The 21,697-nt window shown below is 35.5% G+C and overlaps 1 protein-coding gene across 1 annotated transcript; it reads right to left on the reverse strand.

Moving 5' to 3' along the window:
* Nucleotides 1-16,329: 16,329 nt before the first annotated feature.
* Nucleotides 16,330-17,115, reverse strand: LOC115700823 (uncharacterized). Its single transcript, XM_030628485.2, has one exon. It carries the CDS (start codon nt 16,913-16,915, stop codon nt 16,502-16,504), a length of 414 nt encoding a protein of 137 aa, XP_030484345.1. The 5' UTR covers nt 16,916-17,115; the 3' UTR covers nt 16,330-16,501.
* Between the last annotated feature and the right edge of the window lie 4,582 nt (nt 17,116-21,697).

A 21,697-nucleotide genomic window follows, 5' to 3' on the forward strand; every position in this document is an offset into this window, starting at 1 on the left:
GAAGTGAAAACCGTAACCCAAATGACCAGATGTGAACCCAACAATGCAAGACACACAACCCCAAACAATGATTAACCTGCAAAGAAAATAGAAGAATAACAAAATAAAAAAAAAATCAAATCTGCCATTATAATAAAAATAACACAAGAAAAAAAAAAATATTATGAGATAAATCTCAAAAAATAAGGAGATGAGAAAAAAAAAAATGAATAAAAGGGGCTAGCAGTGGGGTTCCTTTATTCATATGCAATAATATTCAGACATGGACATTATTAAGAGTATTCACAGAAGAAACATACATACAAACTCAAGAGATTATATATATAAAAATATATATTTGTACATAGAAAAAAATGTATAATAGAGTTGGGTGAAGCTTTGAGCTTACGTGCTTGACGAGAGAGAGAGAGAAATGCGGCTGTCACTGTGTGGAGTCGGACGACAGAGATTAGGGCGTAAAGAGAGGGAGGGTTAGAAGGAGATGAGTAAATCTTGTGTAGGGTTTTATTGTAGAGAGGGGAGGGATCGTAAAGAGAGGGAGGAATGCAATGTGTTTATGCATTAATTTTTCTATTTATATATATAATATTATTACCGGTGGGGCTCCGCCGGTATTAATTTTTTCCGCCTGTAATAAGTATAAAAATAATAAAATAATGTATTATCGGCGGACCCCCGCTGCTAATAATCCGCCGGTAATACTAATTCAAATTAAAAAAGCGGGAATTTTCCCGCACATTTCCATTAACGAATTAGCAGCGGGCTTTCCGCCGGTAATAATAAAAAAACCGCCGGTAATACTAATATTGAATTAATTTTATTATTTTTAGTAAATATTACCATCGAAATACGTACTCCGCCGGTAATACTCTTATTATTAGAGGCGGGCAAGCTCCGCCGGTGATGATTCCGCCGGTAATTTTAATTTTTCTTGTAGTGATATCTGTTACAGTGTGGGAGTGTGTGCTAGATATCAAAGTAATCCTATGGAATCTCATGTATCAGCTGTAAAAAGGATTATTAGATATGTTAATAGCACTCCTGATTATGGAATTTGGTACTCGAAAGATACTAATTCAAATCTTGCTTGTTTTAGTGATGCAGATTGGGCAGGAAATGCTGATGATCGAAAGAGCACAAGTGGAGGGTGTTTCTTTCTTGGGAATAATCTAGTATCTTGGCATAGCAAGAAACAAAATTCCATCTCCTTATCCATTGCCGAAGCCGAGTACATCGCTGCTGGCAGTTGTTGTACTCAATTATTGTGGTTGAAACAAATGTTGATTGATTATGGGTTTGAATTGGGTGTTTTGACTATTTTTTGTGACAATACTAGTGCCATAAGTATTTCCAAAAATCCTGTTCAACATTCTAGAACAAAGCACATTGATATAAGACACTACTTTATCAGGGAACTTGTTGAAAATAAATCATTGCAATTAGAATATGTTGATACTGAAAAACAATTAGCTGATATTTTCACAAAGGCCCTAGATGTAAGTCGCTTTGACTCCCTCAGAAAGTCTTTGGGAGTTTGCATTGTTTTATTTTATCTGCTCATAATTCTTGTACAATAGTGTTATGTGATTCATCTCTAGCTCTTAATCGTCTATCATTGTATTTTGACAAATCATGTTTATGCTTTTTGTTTATAATTAGTTAGGATCTCAGTCTGATCATACTTTGTGATGTTGTGCTAAAAGGTTCATGTTACTCTTTATGTGTGTCTAGGATTAAATAATGTTCTTATACAGAGTTGAGCAATTTTTGTTTCAGTCTTGTCAGGCCCCTTGCTGGAATAGAGCTACCCATACTGAGGTGTGAAAGCCATCTGATGAGTAAGCTGGAACGTTGTAATTAGCAACTATGATGAGGATGCACTACCATAGAAAAGGGCTACCTTCAGTATGGTATGAAAGCATCCAGTTGCGGGATCAAATTGAAAAAGGCGAAAATGAAAAATCTTGCCAAGGACAATGATCCTATTTTCACTGCACACACTTATGTCTGACAGGTGTGTTCAAATCTGTAAGTCTCCTCTATTAAAATTAAATTGATAATCCTGGTTCACAATTTTCAGTAACATGCATATCTTTTTCCTCAACATCAATTAAGTATGATTATTTCATGAGATACTAATTAGTTATTTTCCTTAAAAGCATAACATGTAATTTATTTTGTCAATTGTCAATGATATTTGATTTCTTTTGCTTGGTTCGAATCACATATATTTATTGTACACATTATATTTTATTTTCGGTTTTATTTTAAATAAAAAAAAAAAGGAGGGAGGCGTGTGGCTTGCTTCATGGGTTAAGAAAATCTTGTGCATAAATGGTAAGTATCAACATTCATTCTTTCTTTGATTTATTTTGATATTTTTCCAAGTAAAGATTAATCTTTATATGGTAATGTGCCTTTATTCTTGAAAGATTGATTTATTTTTGGAAAAATTTGTTGGCATTGCTAGTTTCCTTTTATTTTTTTTTTTTTAAAAAAAAGGGGAAAGGAGTTGAGAAGTGGGCGGTTTCCTCTTTTGGTTCATGGGCTGGCGGTTACCATTTGAATTTTCAAAATTGGTGTCCTTTTTCTTGTTTTGATTCCAAGGTTATATAAACCAAATTTTGACACTTATTTCACCACCTACCCGAACCTTCTTTCTTGTTTCTTTGTCTGTCACTATTCATCTTCTCCTTCAGTTCCAAAATGGTGAGAACCAAGAATTTAGGGCACACTAAAAAATTAGAAGAAACCGTTCCATCTCCTTCTAGTGCACCCCCTGCTGCCTCAGTTCCTCCTCCTGCTGTTGCAAAGCCTGGAGATTCATCGCTTCCCCAGCGTGAATCTCAAGCCGTGAAGCCAAAACGTCCACCCAAGCAAGTTGCTCACAAATCGGTAAGGCCCTATCGCACCTGGACTTCCTCATCTGAATCCTCTAAGGAATCTCCTCCTCCATTGGCTGTTCCTCCTCCTGCTGCATCAATGGCTGGCACCACTCCAACAGGCCCTTCCACTCGAACTCGAGCCCAGCAAGCCTCGGCTGAGAAAGAACTTCAAGCCTCTCAATCTCGAGAGAAGACTGTTCCTCCAGCCAAGAAGAAACTCAAGACTAATCCTCCCTCAGCTTCCTCGAGTTCCAGTTCAGAAGAAGAGGATCCAATGGAAGTCTCTTCAGACAAATCAGTATCTCTGCATACTGAGAAGGACAGTGAGGACACAGAACTCGAGCGAGAGCCTCCTCATTCAAAAGCGCACGCCGGCAAAGGCCTCTGCTGCTGCCAAAGGCAAGCAGCCCATGGAAGATCCTACATCTGGTAATACCCTTCCTCTCTTTCTGGCTGTCCAACTTTTTATTATCGAGACAATGAGCGTGACTGGAATCTATATGCAACCCGTAAGTTTGAAAGTGAGAGGAATTATGATTTGCATGCCCATCGTGTTTATGGTATTGTAAAGTACATTCAATTTCATCAATGGGAAAACACTCTTACTGGTTTCATTGGATTCATTGCAAACATTATTAAGGAGTTTTATGCTAATCTTACTAATGATTTCCTTGATGAGAACTCTAGACTGTATAGGAGAGTTTATGTTAGGGGTCACTGGTTCTCGTTTTCTGAAAAGGACATTGCTCAGGCCCTGCAATTGCCTGAGAATGTATCCAATGTTGTGATGTCCATGGATCGTGAGTTGATGCATTCTGAACTCATTGGTGCACGTTCAGAATTGAAACCAGGGGAGAGTCTTCGAATCACTCACCTCACTTTTGCTCATGCTTCCCTTATGCGGTTTGCACTAAGCAATTGGGTTCCAAATTCTAACAAGACCGTGGTGTCTCAAGAAGTGGCTACACTCCTATACCGCATCACTTCTGGAACTTCCATTGATCTAGCCTCTCATATTCTCAACCAGATTGTCTCCTTCCGAAGAGGTAAAAAGCTAACCTTCAAACTTGTATTTCCAAATCTAATCTATAAGGTTTTATCTTCTCAGAAGAATGTGGCACAAGCACATGAAACACTTGAGCCTCCCATCACTGGACCTACATTCCAACCCTCTGAATACTTTGATGGTGTGTTTCAAAAAGGGCCAAAGGATGGTGCTGCTGCTGCTTCTGCTGGTGCAAGTTCGCTCTCGGCAGCAGAACTCCTGGAAGTCAAGTCTGAACTTCAGAATGTGTATACTCGTCTTGAAGCAATGGCTGATGTCCAGCATAGCATGTCCAGGCAACTGTCCACTTTGATTAAACTCTACAAAGATTAAAGTGTTTTAGTTTGTTTCTTTTTAATTAAACTTTGGTCTATTTTTTTGTTCTTTGTTTACTTTGGCACTCCGATAAACAAAAAGGGGGAGAGATATTTATTTTGTTGCCCAACTCTGGACCCTTTTTTCCAGGGGGAGTTGTGGTTTGGTTAGTACTTGTGAACTTAATGTTTAAAGTTAGCATGTTTTTGTTTTTATTGTGATATTCGATTGTGTTACTCAGGGGGAGTAGTATCTTTTGCTCTTGCTAACTTTGCATTGCAGGTACTTTATGGTAAAAATTATTTTGTTCATCTAAAGTGCCAAAGGGGGAGATTGTAAAGTCCTTTTTTGGCAAGTTAGGTGACAAAATAATTTTTCCTTTTTATGGTAAGATTGCTATGCATTCATTTTCGAAATCTTACCTCTTTTATTCGGTTATTAGTTGCTATTTTCCTTGTTTGGAAAGTTGCACTTTCAGCTGAACTTTCCTTTGTTGAAAACTTCTCAAAAGAGAAGGAATTCTCTTTTGGAAAGTTGTCTTTTTTAGGGAAACTTTGTTTATTGCCTTTTCCTTATTGATTTCGATTGTATCTTGATACAATCAGAATATCTAATCTGTTTTTGGCAGGAATCAAGCATTGATAGAAGATCGGACCCGATTTTAGTAAGTTTCCCGTTTCTGGGCAGATCTGCTTCGTCAGCATCCGAATCTGATGTAGCAGATCATGTTTCTTTTGGAAAGTTTTTGTACAGCTGCTAATTCGAACTTGTGGTTGCCTCTTTGGTTTCTATGATCTATAAATAGAGCCTAGAGAGCAACCATTCGAATTACCTCTTCCATTATTCATTTTTTACATTTATCTTTTGAGAGAAGAGAGTGTTTCTTTGTTTTGTGAGAGCCTAGTTGTTCACCTAGGTTCTAGTTGTTCTATTTCTGTTCTTACTCTATCCTAGAGGTTGTGAAGAACTACTTGACTGAACAAGAGTTTGGTCTTCGGGAGAAGACTTGATAAAGCCTTACTTCGGGAGGAAGTAAGCACTTGGTCTTCGGGAGAAGACTTGTTAAAGCCTTACTTCGGGAGGAAGTAAGCACTCACACTTCAAAGACGAAGGGAGTTCGGGCTTGAAGGTGTTTCAAGAAGTCAGATTCATAAAGTGGATTACAAAGGATTGCGGCAATACTTTAGAGGGAGTCTAAACTTGTTTAAGTCAATTGTCTTTGTAATTTTGATACTTTATTAATTGATTTCATTCTCTGGGCGTGGCCCCGTGGACTAGGAGTGTTCGGGAGAACACTGATACCACGTACAAATCTCTTGTGTCAAGTTATTTATTTTTCTGCAAATATTTTATATTCTGCCTGTTCAGTTTTGCTGTAGCAGAATTACTTTCTGTTGCTGCAAACACTTACAGTTTTTATATTTTCGTATATACAACTGACATTTGCAAAAACACGGTTTTTCACTAAGAATTATTACTGATTTTGATATACAAAAATAAATAATATTGAATACTGAACGCCACCTGTATGTATCCATAATGAAAAAGAATTGGTAGCCAAACTAGAAGTGAAGTGTGGAAATGGGTGAAGCCGAGTAGTGTGGAAATGGATTGAACCCAGCCGAGCATAAAATATATTACGTTGGGTAATGGGGTCTAAATTAACATGTGTTTAACTACTGATTTAATTATTACGAATCACACAATTATTAAATATAAAACAAGTACAATCAGTAAGAATATTCATTATATAAAATGTACTAATTAACAAATATATGAGAAATTAAGAGAGAGAATAACAGAGTGAATTCTTTATTATTGCTCTCCTTAATGAAATACATCAAAGACCCGAGTTTATATAATACTCGGTATCAACAAAGCTGTTAGTTATAGAGTAACTAACTGTAACAGAAATAATAAAACAGACCCAACTAATTTTAACTAACAACCCGATTCTAAGAGCCCCTCTCAAGATGGAGTGTAAATATTGATTAAACCTATTTTGGATACAATATTAGAAAAATTACTAGGCAGGAGTGCTTTGGTGAAGATGTTAGCTAAGTTGTTTTGGGAAGAAACATGAAGAAGTTTGATGAAGCATTGTTGGACCTTCTCTCGACATGTTTTGTGCGTTCGTGGTAGACTGGATTCTCACTAATGTGCATTGCTGCAGTATTGTATCAGTAGAGTAAGGCTGGAGGAGAGTGAGTGATTCCAAAGTTTTTGAGAAGAGCAATGATCCAAGTGAGCTCAGTTATGGCATTGGCCATGACTCGATACTTTGCTTCAGCACAAGACACAGTTTGTTGTTTTTTTATTTTCATGATACAAGAGATTTGCCAAGGAAGAGGCAATAGCCAAATATTGACCTACGCGTATCTTGGCAACTTTCCCAGTCAGCATCAGAGAAGAAGGATATCTGAACATTTGAAGGTGACAAGCTTGTCTCTACATAGGCTGTGACAGTTGGGGAAGTGTTGGAGGGAAAAAAAAAGGCCTTGTCTAGGAGTTTATTTGAGATACTGCAGAATGCGATGTGCATCATGTAGATGGGGGATGCGAGGACAAGACAAAAATTGGCTCAAGTGATTCACGACATAGGATATGTCTAGTAATTGTTATGGTCAAGTAAATTAACTTGCCAATTAGGCTACGAAATGTCGTAGGGTCTGTTAAGGGATTACCTTTGTCTTTACTAAGCTTGAGATTGGTTTCCATGGGGGTAGAAGTAGGCTTAGCTCACATGTAACTTGTTTCTTTTAGAAGTTGTATTGGGAAGGGCCTTGTGAAACAGAGATGTCGTTGTTGGTTCGACAAATTTCTAGGCCAAGGAAGAAACGAATGGAGCCAATATCTTTTAACTTGAACTTGTCATGCAAATATGTTTTGAAATGTGCAATGGCATGTGCATTGTTGCTGGCCACGATTATGTCATAGACATGTGCAAGGACTGCTAAGAACAAATTGGTGGTTTTCTTAGTGAATAAAGAATTGTCAGACTGTGATTGGTGAAAGCCATCTGATATAAGGGTACTTCTTAGCTTGCTATAGCATTGTCTAGAGGCCTGTTTAAGGCCATAGATGCTTTTGTTAAGCTTGACACAGTATTGGGGGGAGCCTTATATCCAAGGGGATTTTTGCATATGAGAAATTGAGAGAGAGAGAGAGAGAGAGAGAGAGAGAGAGAGAGAGAGAGAGAGAGAGAGAGAGAGAGAGAGAGAGAGAGAGAGAGAGAGAGAGAGAGAGAGAGAGAGAGAGAGAGAGAGAGAGAGAGAGAGAGAGAGAGAGGAACATAGTGAATTATTTATTATTGCTCTGCTTAATGAAATACATCAAACACCCGAGTTTATATAGTACTCGGTATCAACAAAGCTGTTAGTTATAGAGTAACTAACTGTAACAGAAATAGTAAAACAGACCAACTAACTTTAGCTAACAACCCAATTCTAAGAAAATACAAGTACGATTTAGAGAAAATTGATTCCAACACTTCTTTTCTTTTCACCATCTCTATGTAGGAAAAAAAAAAAGCAAACCTAATAAGTAAAGAGAATCGGCGGTTAATTTTTTTTCTTTCGTGATTGTAGTATTTAAGTCACTGTATCCCACATTGATTAATAATAATAAAAAAAAAGGGTGTATACACATTTGGTACCCTTTGTTTTATTTAAATACAAATTTAGTACTCTATATTTTCAATAATACTTATTTGGTACCCTGTATTTTAAAAGCATACATATTTGGTACCCTAAACTCAAAAATTTTTGATAAAATTTTATTAATATAATTAAATTGTCTTCAATTTTACAAATTCTAGATTCAAATTTAATTATTTAATTACATATAACTGAGAACCGTTTGGCCAAATTAATAAAATTATATTGATTAAATTTTACTTTAGGGTACCAAATATGTATTATTTCAAAATATAAGGTACTAAATAAGTATTATTGAAAACACAAGGTACCAAATGTGTTTTAAGAGAAAAAATAGAGTACTAAATGAGTATATTCCCTAAAAAAATGATATCATTTAATCATCAATTTTCCATTAATTGAGATGAGGCGAGAAATATATAAAATAATCTTAAGCTCAACATTCAGAGTATAATCTCTTAGAACATCTCCAATACTATTTTTTTTATTTTTTAGCCAAAATAAATAAAAAAATTAAATAGAGAACTATTTTTATTATTAGTGCTCTAATTATATTCTATACTATAGTTAGTATTTAATTATTTTAATAATATTTTATAATTTAAATTTGTGAAATATAAATTAAGTTTATAAAATAGACAAAAAGTAATAGTGTTTTTTTGATAGAGTGGAGAAAATAAAGCTAAAATGCTTTGCTATTGTTGTATTGGGTACATTTATATATAGACCAAGACATAGAGCTGAGTTAGTTGTGAGAATAAGTGACTCTAGTTGAAATGTAGTAAGCAGCCCGAGTAACTAACATAACTAACTTAACCGATTCTAATAAGTCCCCTCAAGATGAAGTATATATATTAGAGAAGTTCATCTTGGATACAATGTTGTTAAATGGAGAAAGGAGAAGAACTTTTGTAAAAATATTAGTTAAGTTATGTTGGGAGGAGACATGAAGTAGTTTGATGGCGCCTTGCTGTACTTTCTCTTTGATGAAGTGACAATCGATCTCAACATGTTTTGTGCATTCTTGATAGACTGGATTTTCACTAATATAAATTGCAGCCGTGTTGTCACAATATAGAAACACATGTTTGTTGTGAGTGATGCCAAAGTCAGTGAGGAGAGTAAGGATCCAGGTTACGTCAGAAGTAGCATTTGCCATGGCTCTATACTCGGCTTCAGTAGGGGATTGAGAAACAACCCGTTGTTTCTTGGACTTCCAAGATATGAGAGATTGACCAAGGAAGACACAATAGCCAGATATGGATCGTCTTATGTCTTGGAAACCTCCCCAGACAGCATCAACAAAGAAAGATAATTGAACATTGTCTGTAGATAGACTGGTTTTTGTATAGGCTGACAGGGTTGGGGAGGAGCTGGCAGGGAAGAACAATCCTTGACCTGGAGTTCTTTTGAGGTATTTGAGGATACGAAATGCAGCTTGTTGATGTGGTACCCATGGACTGGTGAGAAATTGACTGAGGTGATTAATTGCATAAGATATGTCAGGTCGTGTGATAGTCAAATAAATGAGCTTTCCAGTTAAGCTTCTATCTTCTGCGGGATCTGAGATGAAAGCCCATTTGTCTTTGCTTAGTTTTGGATTTGGCTCCATAGGTGTGGAGGCTGGTTTGGCTCCTATGTAGCCAGTATCTCGGAGCAGTTGAAGTGTAAAAGGTCTTTGAGATATAGAGATGCCCTGTTTTGTTCTGGTTATTTCAAGACCAAGAAAGAACTGAAGGGAACCGATGTCTTTGAGTTTGAATTTGTTGTTTAAGAATTGTTTGAAGTGAATTATTGCTGAATCATTTCTACTGGTGACAATGATGTCATCGGCATAGATTAAAATGGTTACAAAAAAAGTGTGAGCTCTTTTAATGAATAATGAGTGGTCTGATGACGATTGGTTCAAGCCTTCATTAAGGAGGGTGGTGCTCAGTTTAGCATACCACTGTCATGAGGCTTGTTTTAGGCCATAGATGCTTTTTTGTAGCTTGCAAAAAAGATTGGGTGGTACTTTATAACCTGGGGGAATTTTCATTTAGACTTCTTCATATAGGTCCCCATGAAGAAATGCATATTGATGTCGAGTCGGTGAACATGCCAGTTGTTCATTGTAGTAACTACAAGTAGAATTTTTAAGGTATTGAACTTAGCTACAAGAGTATAAGTTTGTAGGTAATCAATACCATGTTGTTGATTGTAACCTTTAGCTACTAGTCGGGCTTTGAATCTTTCTACTTTCCCTTTTTCATTGTATTTAACCTTGTATGCCCATTTACAGCCAATAGCTTTATGCCTGGGGATAATTTGGTGATGATCCAAGTTTTATTTTTCACTAGGGCCTCTATTTCATTGTCCATGGCTTCCAACCAATGTCTGAATTGAAAAGCTTTAGCATAGGACTGAGGTTCTAGATGAGAAAATGCAGCAAGAACAACTACTTAAAACTGAGGACTGAGCTTGGAGTAGGATATGAATTTCTATATAGGATGTATGGTGGAAGCTATATGACAAACATAGTTGTCTAAGTGGGAAGGTTTGTGAGATGTACGACCAGTTTTAGTTCTCGTGATAACACTTTTATTATGTTTGTTAATTGTTGCAACATTGTTGTCGTTTGTAGTGCTGGTTTCAGCCTTTTGATCTTTTATTGCAGTAATGTTATCACTTGTAGTGCTGGTGTCAGCATTTTGATCAATTTCATTGCTGGTGACAACAGTAGTATCAACTTTGGTGCTGATTGTAATGTCATTGTTGGAATATCTTTTACCAAGATCTAGATTACTAACAAGTATGTTTTTATATCCTAAATATGAATTTCTAAAATGATGAAAATAAACCTTACATTGGTTGCAGCGAAATTAAATGACTCCTTCCGCTTAGATCTCTAACCCTCATATCCTTTTTGTCGTAGAGTATCACCAGGATCTGAGCCCGAAACTCCTTCAGTTGTTTGGATTCTTCGCAGTCTTACACACTATGATTGAGGACTCACTTGCTATGTGTGGGCATGCACTCTATCACTAAAGGCTTGAATTTGATTTGTGAAGAACATTAAGGATTTCAAAAATTAGAGAAGAAAAGAAGAAGAAGAAGAAGTCTCAAAAACCTAGAGAGAAAGAAAACTAGGTTTATTGCCTTTGAAGCATTAGTTGGATAATGAGACTTTCTTTTCTTTTTATACTACTTCTCTTAGGGTTAGGATTGAATTATTTAGAATAAAAAAATGATAAAAATGGAGCAAAAATAGGGACCTAGTGGCCGGCCATTAGTGGACCCAACACTAGTTAGGTTTTTGTCATTTTTCTCAACCATTTATCTATTTTTTCAGAAATACTACTTTTTGCACTTTCAACCCTAAAAATGCCAAAATTATTTATTTAATAATTAAAATAACAAATAAAATTGTCATTTATAATATTTATTAATTAGACTCCACAAAGTCTCTTAATTAATAAAATAACCCTAAAATCTTATTTCTTCACAATCAAGCCATAACATAGTGAAAATTCATAAACTAGACATAGTTTAATTTTAGAATTATAACTGATTAACTAAAATCAATTAATAGAGTCTTACAAATAGTTTGTCTCAACTAGTATGGGGACCATGGGCCTACATAATCGAGCTTCCAATAAGAAGATCTAGAATTTATCAAGTAAATTCTCTAACTTATTAATTCCTCATTGCACCACTATAGAACTTGGAATTACACTCTTAGTTATATAGAACGCTCTATATGTTCTACGATATAGATACGCTATTAGTTATCCATTGTTATAATCCTAATAATCAATGATCCTCTATAGATGAGTTACATTGCATAGGGATTAATTTACAGTTACACCCTTCAATGTATTTTATCCTTAAAACACTCAGCAACCTATAATTGATATTTTAGTGAACTAATACAATCACTAAAATGAGCGCTCTATCATTTATCTCTATTTAACCAAGCTCGAAGAAAATTATCGTTTCACTTCTATGTCCGGATAGAACTTATAAATTATGTATCTATGATTAGCGCTCCCACTCAATTGAACTACCATATTCTCAACCTACACATCACGGGAAGAACTATTTGGTCGACTTTAACTAATAGATTAAAGAACACAAATAATGAAATTGAACTAGAACTAAACCATCTCAGGATTGAGATTATTTGATCTAGGATCAACTAGGTGATATTAAATTGAATAGATATTACAGTAAGTTTATCATATTTAATCCAAGTTCAATATCGGTCCCTTCCGATGTATACTCCATGCATCCAACCCACTTACTTTAACCAATGCCCTGGAAAGGACATAACACTTATCCAAGGTGCAAGTAAACTACGTTGTAGATTATCATATCAGTTAAACCCTGTGTACTGATAAATTATAGGAATACATTTAATCACTCAATATTGATTACTTTCCACTGTGTTGACGACACAATAAACAAGAATATCAGTGTGATAAGGATTTGGATGAATTTATTGATCAAAAAAGTAAATAAATGATCACATGAACCAAATAACACATTAAACAAGTAATAAAATTAAATCTGTTTCTTTATTGATAATTGAATAGAAAAGATTACATTAAAATAGAGCTTTATTTAGGGCACAAAGCCCAATAGTCATCTGGTGTGAGATGAGTGTGACTGTTGTTGGAGATGTTCGTGTGTGCTGGTAAAATAGTTGGTTGAAAGAATTGGTCTACGTCAGTGTTGGATGTAGAAGATGAGAATGGAAAATTATTTTCATAAAATACTACATCTCGAGATTGGTATATTTGTTTTGTCTCAATGTCGAGTAGTGTATAAGTCTTCATGCCATGTGGATATCCAATGAAGATAGTGTTGGGTTTTATGCCCTAAATAAAACTCTGTTTCAATGTAATCCAGATTATTCAATATCAATAAAGTAACAGAAGTAATTTTTCATTCACTTGTGTATGTTTTGGTTCACTTAATCAATTGCTTGTCTATTTGATTTATAAATTCATCCAAACCCCTTTTCACATACTTGATCATGTTTATTGTGTTGTCAACACAGTGGAAAATAAACATGACTATGTGAATAAAGTATTCTTAGATTTATCAGAACACTGGGTTTTACTGATATGATAATCTACAACAGAGTTTACTTACATTTGGAGAAATGTTATGTTCTTTCCAGAACATAGGTTAAAGTAAAACTCAGGTTGGATGCATGGAGTATGCATTGGAATGGACCGATAATTAACTTTGAATTAGATTTTGAAACTTACCGTAAACATCTATTCAATTCAATATCATAAGTTGATCCTAGATCACATGATCGAAATCCTGATATGGTTAGGCTTAATTTCAAGAGTATTATTCGTGTTCTTTGATTTGTTAGTTAAGCCTAATTTTTAGTCTGGGCAATACATACATTTTGGGAACACGGTAGTGCGATTGAGTGGGAGCGCTACCATAAATATGGAATCTATAGCTTCTATCTGGCGAATAGTAAGCAAAGGGTAATTTCCTTCGAGCTTAACCAAACGAGATAAATGATTGAGTACTCATTTCACTTAGTTGAAATATCATTTATACAGGGTTAAGTGTTTTAAGGATAAAATACATTGTAGGGTGTTACGGTAATTTAGTCCCTTTACAGTGTAAATCATCCATATAGAGGATCATTGATCACATTAGGATTATAACAATGGATAACTAATAATGTGTCTATATGGTGGAACATATAGAGCATTCTATATACTGAGAGTGCAAGAGTTCTATGTGTGGATTCAACGAAGAATTAATAAGTCAGTGAATTTAAGTGGTAAATTCTAGATCTGCTTATTGGAAGCTCGGATATATAGACCCATGGTCCCCTCACTAGTTGAGATGATATTACTTGTAAGACTCATTAAATTGATTTTAATTAATCAATTAAAAATTCTCAAGATAGACTTGTCTATTTGAGAATTTATCACTTATTAAGGGCAAAACAGTAAATAGAGATTTTGAAGGGCATATTTATTAATTAGGAAACTTTAATTAGTTTCATTATTAATAAAATAAATGACAATATATTATTTGATAATTAATTTTAATTATTAAATAATTAGATTTGACATTTATGTGGTTGAACAAAGGAATTGGCAGTTTTTGACAAAACAGGAAACTATCAGTGTAGGAAAAGGAAAGTTGGAAAAGTGGCAAGCCTTGTTTCCACAATGCCTAGGCCGGCCACTTAGCTTCCTTTTCTCTTTGATTTTTTCAATTCCAAATGTCAATCATAGCCCTTGGTGGTCTTCTATAAATAGAAGGCAAAGGCTTCAGAGTTGAACACAACTGTACAACCTTTTCACAACATTATTCTGAAAGAATTTTCTCTCAGAAAATTCTCTCTGAGCCGCCACCCTCTCTCTCTCTCTTCCTTCACTATTTCGAAATGTATAAGTGCTAGAGTAGTGCCCACACACATCAAGTAATACCTCAATCATAGTGAGGAAGGCTGTGTAGAATTCAGAAACAACAAAGGAGGACTATCGGGCTCAGATCTTGATTATACTCTGCTACAGAAAGGAATCAAGGGTTAGAGATCTGAGTGGGAGGAGACATATATTCCGCTGCAATCACTGTAAGATTTATGATACTCTTATGTGTTTAATTTCCTATCGTTTTAGAAGTTCATATTTAGGTTGTTAAATCAACATACTTGTGAGTAGATCTAAGATCCTGGTAAAATAACTTCCAACAGATAGAAACAGGAATTCGAGGTGAAAAATTGTGCCTTTTACAGGGAAGTGTGGCAGCATAAGCTAGGCATCCAAAACATCGTAAATGATCATAGTTAGGAGGTTTCTTATGGAGGATTTCATAAGATGTGAGGCCTTTGAATAAGGAAGATGGAGTTCTGTTCAGAAGATAAATGGTAATCTGAATCAAATAGGGCCAATATACAAGTGGTAGGTGAGATTGGAAGGAGAAAACTCTTGCTACATTGAGAATGTGTTAGTGTTTTAATTCCAGAACAGAATTTTATTGTGGATGTTCTACACAAGAGTGATAGTATTGATGCCTTTTGAGACATAAAAGGATTGTAAGTTTAACTCCGTGGCATTGTCTGATCTGACCGCCTTAATGGAGGTTGAATATTGTGTGCAAACGAGATGGTAGAAATTCGGTATTATGGTTTGGACTTCAGTTTTTGTTTTGAGCAAGTAAGTCTAAGTGCATCTAGTTTTATCATCAACAATGGGGAGGAAATACTTGTAACCTTCTCTGCTAATGATATGAAAAGGGCCCCAAAAATTTATATGAACAAGATCAAAAATATTTTCTGCAAAATTATTGTTTGAGATAAACGATAATCTTCTTTGTTTAGCAAGACGACAAGTTGTACAATGTTGTTCTTGGGACACTTGAAAGCTAGGATCTAATTTTTTATTGAATGTAGTTAAATATACATTGAAGGGTGACCAAGGTGCTTGTGCTAATGGTCTATATTATTGTAAGAAAAATTAAAGCTAGATTGGTTGCAACTAGCTGAGAAAGATGGCTCTTGCTGCAGAATGTAGAGCTTTCCTTGCCTTTTAGCTGTCCCGATCACCACACTCAGAGAATGAGCCTGAATGATATAAGAATCATGTTGAAAGAAAACAAGATTAGTTGTATGATCATGGTAGTCTGTGATGGAGAATAGATTGATATTAAATGCTGGAACAAAGAGGACATTATGCAGAACTTTGACATGTACTAAATCGTGCCCCCTGAACTTTTTCGGCCGTTAAAAATTCCCCCCGAACTATTGAGATTGTTAAATTTAAGGACTTTTTTCTAATTTTAGTAAAAAAATTCTAACATGGATGAAAGTTCAAGGGGCATGATTTAGTACATATCAAAATTTGAGGGGCATGATTTGGTAGATATCAAAGTCTGGGGAGCATGGTTTAGTACATAAACAATCACTGAAACAGTAAATTCAATGAAATTAGACAAAAGTTCTTAAATTTAACAATCTCAATAGTTCGAGGAGAATTTCCAACGGTCAAAAAAGTTCAGGTGTACGATTTAGTACATGTCACAGTTTGGGAAGAAAAATTACTAATTAGCCTTAATTTTAAATAATTTTATAACTTCTATTTTTTATAATATTTAAATAATTTAAAATATGTGTACTATTTAAAAGTTGTCATGTGTATAATTGTGCACAAGTCAGCTATTTAAGTTGGCATTTCATAGAATTTTTGGATAAAAAAGTAAAAATCAAAACAGAGTAATAATTTAAAAGATCTTACCATTAAAAAAATAGAGTTAAGTATCATAAATCTTATAATTTAGGTAGTAGTAACTCCAATATCCTTACTTTTTGCATTGTGATTTTCATTATGTAATTAGAGAGGAAATTGAAATAATTAATCCATCAACTTACTTCTATTTTAAAAAATATTTTTCTAACTCTTTTAACTTTTGATTTAACTTTTTTTTTCAATGAAAATCATCCGTAGCCGTACATAGCTGTAATTACTTATTCAAATTACACTCAAAAAGAGAAAGAAAACAGAGAAGAAACACAAAAGAGATTAGTAACAAATACAAACTCAATTATTACATATTGCATTAGGCTGATTGCAACATGCTTAAGCAACCAATTTACTGGTCTCACGCTCAACAGCTTTCTTGAGGAAGCTGTGTTCTTCCAACACCATCTGAACAGGCAAGAATCCCATCCCATTAGCCATGGCAAGCATCATTCTCTTGGTCTCTTCCTCGAACTCTTCCAGATCGATTGAGCCGCTCGAGTCGTGATCAAACAGCTCAAACAGTGAGTCGTAAACCTGAGAAAGCTCACCTGGCTCGGGTTTTATGTCGATCCCGAAATGAGTTTCGAACACCCTTAAAGACTTGAGCTCCTTCAACATCTCAGCATAGGAAAGAATGCCATCATGGTTGGTATCGAGGTCAGCAAAACGATCACAGATGAACATGTGGAATGCTTCTTCATCTTCCACAAAGTTCACAATGGTTGTGGCATCCAATACTTCTACACTCATTTTTTTTTTTATGTTATAATAAATTTCGTTACCAAAAAGAAAAGAAGGTTATAAAGAATTAGAGAAACTAGAAAGTAGTGAAGCAGGAAACTAGTAGTGTTTGTTTTGATGATTTAGGATGAAAATAAAGTTAGCATTTCAATCCTATATATAATATCCATATCATGATATGTATAGATGCGCGTTTAGAGGCACTAATTAGTACCCTGAATCACAAGTTATTTGTATTATTGTAATATAAATTAATAATGTTAGAGAGCCGGTAGTTTTTTATTCGAAGGTTTGCGGTCCTAAAAGACTGACCAAATTTAATGGTTTGGTTTTCATGATATTGAGGTCAGGTAATCATGCATGACAATGACATTCACTCAAGAGGCTTTCGGTTTAGAAGTCAGTGGGTAATATTTGGTTTCAATGGGCTTAATAGGGTGAGATGAGAGTTAAAATTATAAAGTGGGTATCAAAAGAAAAGTCAAACTTCTAGGACATTGGAAATCTTGAGGGGCATCCGCGGACTTAACTAACTACCAAATCTTGCTTTAAATTACTCGTTTTCTTCCAAGGTATATTCTAGTCGCCTACAAGGGAATTTTTTTTCCATCTTTTTCACGGAAAGTAAGGATGGAATAAATTTCCGTTGCAATATTAACAAGGCTAATTAGGATTTTTGTCCCTTGAATTTTGACATGTACCAAATCATACCCGCTGAACTTTTAAGGTCGTTAAAAATGCCCCATGAACTATTGAGATTGTTAGATTTAAGGACTTTTGTCTAATTTTATTCAATTTTACTGTTTCAGTGATTGTTTATGTACTAAACTATGATCCCCAGACTTTGATATCTACCAAATCATGTCCCTCAAACTTTGACATGTACTAAATTATAGCCCCTGAACTTTCAACCATTTTAGACTTTTTTACTAAAATTGGAAAAAAGTCCTTAAATCCAACATCTCAATAGTTCAGGGGGCATTTTTAACGGTCTTAAAAATTCAGGAGGCATGATTTGGTACATGTCAAAGTTCACGGGGCAAAAATTCTAATTAGCCTATTAACAATACTATTATTTTTTTAGTCAGGCTATTGTATTTATTGCACTTTTATGCCCTAAAACCATAAGACAAAATAAAAATTCTTTTAATAATATACATACTTATTGGAGTTATAAAATAATATTTAAGTGTTAAAGAAATAAGAGAAAGAGAAGACAAAGAGAATCCGAATGGGATGAATCTTATTTATACAAAAATATAACTATAATAATTAGAAATTCGATAAAAAAAAATATAAGTTGTAAAGACTTTTATTGTATAATTTAATATATAAAAGTATATTGATAAATTGTATTCTAAGACTCTGTTGATGTGCTAGGGGTATTTTTGTAATTTTGACCCGAGAAGGGTAAATTTGTAATTTTAATAATATATCGTGCTTATGGACTATATCATTATATAGTATGTTTGTTCTGTCTATCTGTATGTATTTTCTTACAAGTTGGCGCAGTATATTCACAACAGGGTATTTTGGGCAAAACCGGGTTTAGGGCTCAAAATGCTCAAAATACATTTTTGGAATTTTATTTTGGCATTAATATGATAAGTGAGATAATCTTATGTTATATGTGTGATTTATATGACAATTTTACCCTTGATGTGTGTATATGGTTATATTAGCCCTAAGGGCATTTTGGTCATTTGACCATATATGACTTTTTTCAACAAAAATGAAAATTTTGTAAATTGATAAAGTATTTTCTGGTTTATCCTTTCCCTAGCTAACCTCCCCCTTTCTCTCTTTTTCTTTTTCATTTACAAATCAATTTTGAAAATTAAAGCTTGAATTGGAGAATAATTGTAACATCCCCGCTTCAAGCCTCCATTGGGTCCTTACACCCACGGAATAAATGGCTCTTATACACGAGTACGTCACTCTGGCTGCTTCCCAGATTGATGACTGACCCTACAGACCAACACGAGTGTTTTCAGCGTGCTTTGTCCTCACTCGCACGCATCCTGGGAAAACTTCCCAGGAGGTCACCCATCCTTGAAATTGCTCCCAAGCCAAGCACGCTTAACTGTGGAGTTCTTTCGAGATGGGCTACCGAAAAACAAGATCCACCTTGTTGACATAGGTAGTACCAATCAATCCATTTAAGCTCTTTTCAACTGTGTAGTCCCATACCTACACAGTCTCAGAATCATCCCACTTGACCTTCCCCAGGCGGTGTGGGATTGCACAGCTTACCCGGTATTTCCCCTTACGGATCACGGGACTACTGACTGTCACAATCACCCCCCCTTACGAGGTCCAACGTCCTCGTCGACCACACTTCCGGCTTGGTCAAGGCTCTGATACCATTTTGTAACATCCCCGCTTCAAGCCTCCATTGGGTCCTTACACCCACGGAATAAATGGCTCTTATACACGAGTACGTCACTCTGGCTGCTTCCCAGATTGATGACTGACCCTACAGACCAACACGAGTGTTTTCAGCGTGCTTTGTCCTCACTCGCACGCATCCTGGGAAAACTTCCCAGGAGGTCACCCATCCTTGAAATTGCTCCCAAGCCAAGCACGCTTAACTGTGGAGTTCTTTCGAGATGGGCTACCGAAAAACAAGATGCACCTTGTTGACATAGGTAGTACCAATCAATCCATTTAAGCTCTTTTCAACTGTGTAGTCCCATACCTACACAGTCTCAGAATCATCCCACTTGACCTTCCCCAGGCGGTGTGGGATTGCACAGCTTACCCGGTATTTCCCCTTACGGATCACGGGACTACTGACTGTCACAATAATTGGTGTGATTTAGTGCTAGAAGCTCGTGGATTGTGGTAAAGCCTCTTAACCTTTTTTGTTGATGTTTAATTCTGATTATTGAATGCTCTTTGAATTGATGTTCTTATGAGATAATGATGCATGTTGTTGAGAAGTGGTTAGTTTGTGATGTGTTTGGTGTGTTTTTGTTGTTGAGATCATGCTTCGTGCTTATAGGATGTTTTAGTGGAGTTTAAGACTGAGTTTGGGGTTTGAATTTGAGGATAATGCTCTGTTTTTCTAGGTTTTTGTTGTGGGATCAAAGCCTTGTATTCAAGCTTGTGAAATGGAGAATTTGTATTGATTTTTGGAACTTGCTTTTGTGTATGAGCTTATATTTTGTGGTTCTAATGCTTGAAAATACCTTAGTTTAACATGTTTTTTGCTTGTGTATGACTTAGGTGAAGTTAAGTTTATGTTTGGGCATTTTTAGGCCTTAAAAATGGGATTTTTGGGTGATCTGAACCCAGTTGTCGCGACCGAATTATTGGTTGCCGCGACTAGGTTTGGCAGTGGGCATGCCTATTTTTCCAATTTTGTTTTGGCAGTAACTTTTGAATCGGGACTCCGTTTGGACATTCTTTATATCTTTGGAAAGATCATTTGAGCTCTATATGCTAATTATGTGATTATTGAAATTGAATTTCGGGATTAATTCTATATTGTGAAATCTCAGGAACTGTGACTAGGATTACCGGCGCTTGCTTAGGAATACCCAGAGGTTTGGAATCTCCACATACTTGGGTTACCAGGTAAGACAGTAGTTAGCACGTAAAGTTAAGCACGATGGTGCTCATATTTGATATTACGATTGTGATTAAATGAGGAGCCGGGATTAGGGTTATTATCCAAAAGTGAGTGGTTATATGGTCTAGGGTTATTACTCTAGTGATTATATGATATTGAATGCAATGCCATACTATACATGTTGAAATAAAGAATTATGCGGGTAAGACATAATTAGGTTAGACTCGATAATCAGAACTGAGATAAACCAATTTAAGGCCTTATTGTAATTAGACGTGTGAGAGCAACACGTAGGTCTGTGCTCAATAGACAGTAGATGCAGTGGCATCAATATTTATTTGCATTGAGAATATATTGTATATTGTTATTTATACTGTCTTGTTGGGCTTGGCTCATGGGCGCTCTACTGTGCAGGAAAGGGTAAACCAGTTTGTGATCAGCCATGAGTTCGAGGACTTGGCGGTGGATTGTACATGTTCGGGCCACACTAGACCACACGGGTTGGGTCTGCCAGCTGTTATATTTGTATTCTCGGTTTTGTCGCTTAGGTCAACATGTTAAAATGACTTGTAATATTTTGTGAAAACTTTTATGGGATTCCGGATCATGTGTAATATTTTGAAATAGTTTGTAAAGTTTAAATAATTACAAGTTAAATTTTTATTCCTTAAAGGTTTTAAAGTTTAAATTCTGCTTTTTTTCTAATAATCTCAGATTAGCGGGATTATGCTATGTTTATCGAAAACCGTAGCGTGCCTAATTGCTAGGGCGTTACAACCTGAGTAGAACAACTGCTTGACGATTTATAGGCTCCTAAATAACAATATTCATAAAACTGATGAGTGCCATGCTAAATCACTTTTTGGGAACTTAAAATTAAAACTAAAAGTTTCCCTATCGATGAATAGCATAGTAATACCCTAAATGTCGCAAAAAGGGGAAAAATTAGGGTTCCCTAAAATGCCCCAACCAACAGACCGGTTCCCCAACCAGAAGACCAGTTCGAAGGGGTTTCTTGGGGACCAATTGGAATTCTGGTTCCTACAGGTCCCACTGAACCGGTCAACCGGTTCAGTGTAGGAAACACAAAAAATAACACAAACACCACAATTTGACCCCAAATGCTACGAAACCTTCCAGAGTACCTATTTACATTACACTAAGAAGAATTCATGCAATAAACCAACCAATAACCTCTATAGAAAAATTCACCATGT

This window comes from Cannabis sativa, chromosome 8, assembly GCF_029168945.1.
Source record: "Cannabis sativa cultivar Pink pepper isolate KNU-18-1 chromosome 8, ASM2916894v1, whole genome shotgun sequence".
NCBI classification, from domain to species: domain Eukaryota; kingdom Viridiplantae; phylum Streptophyta; class Magnoliopsida; order Rosales; family Cannabaceae; genus Cannabis; species Cannabis sativa.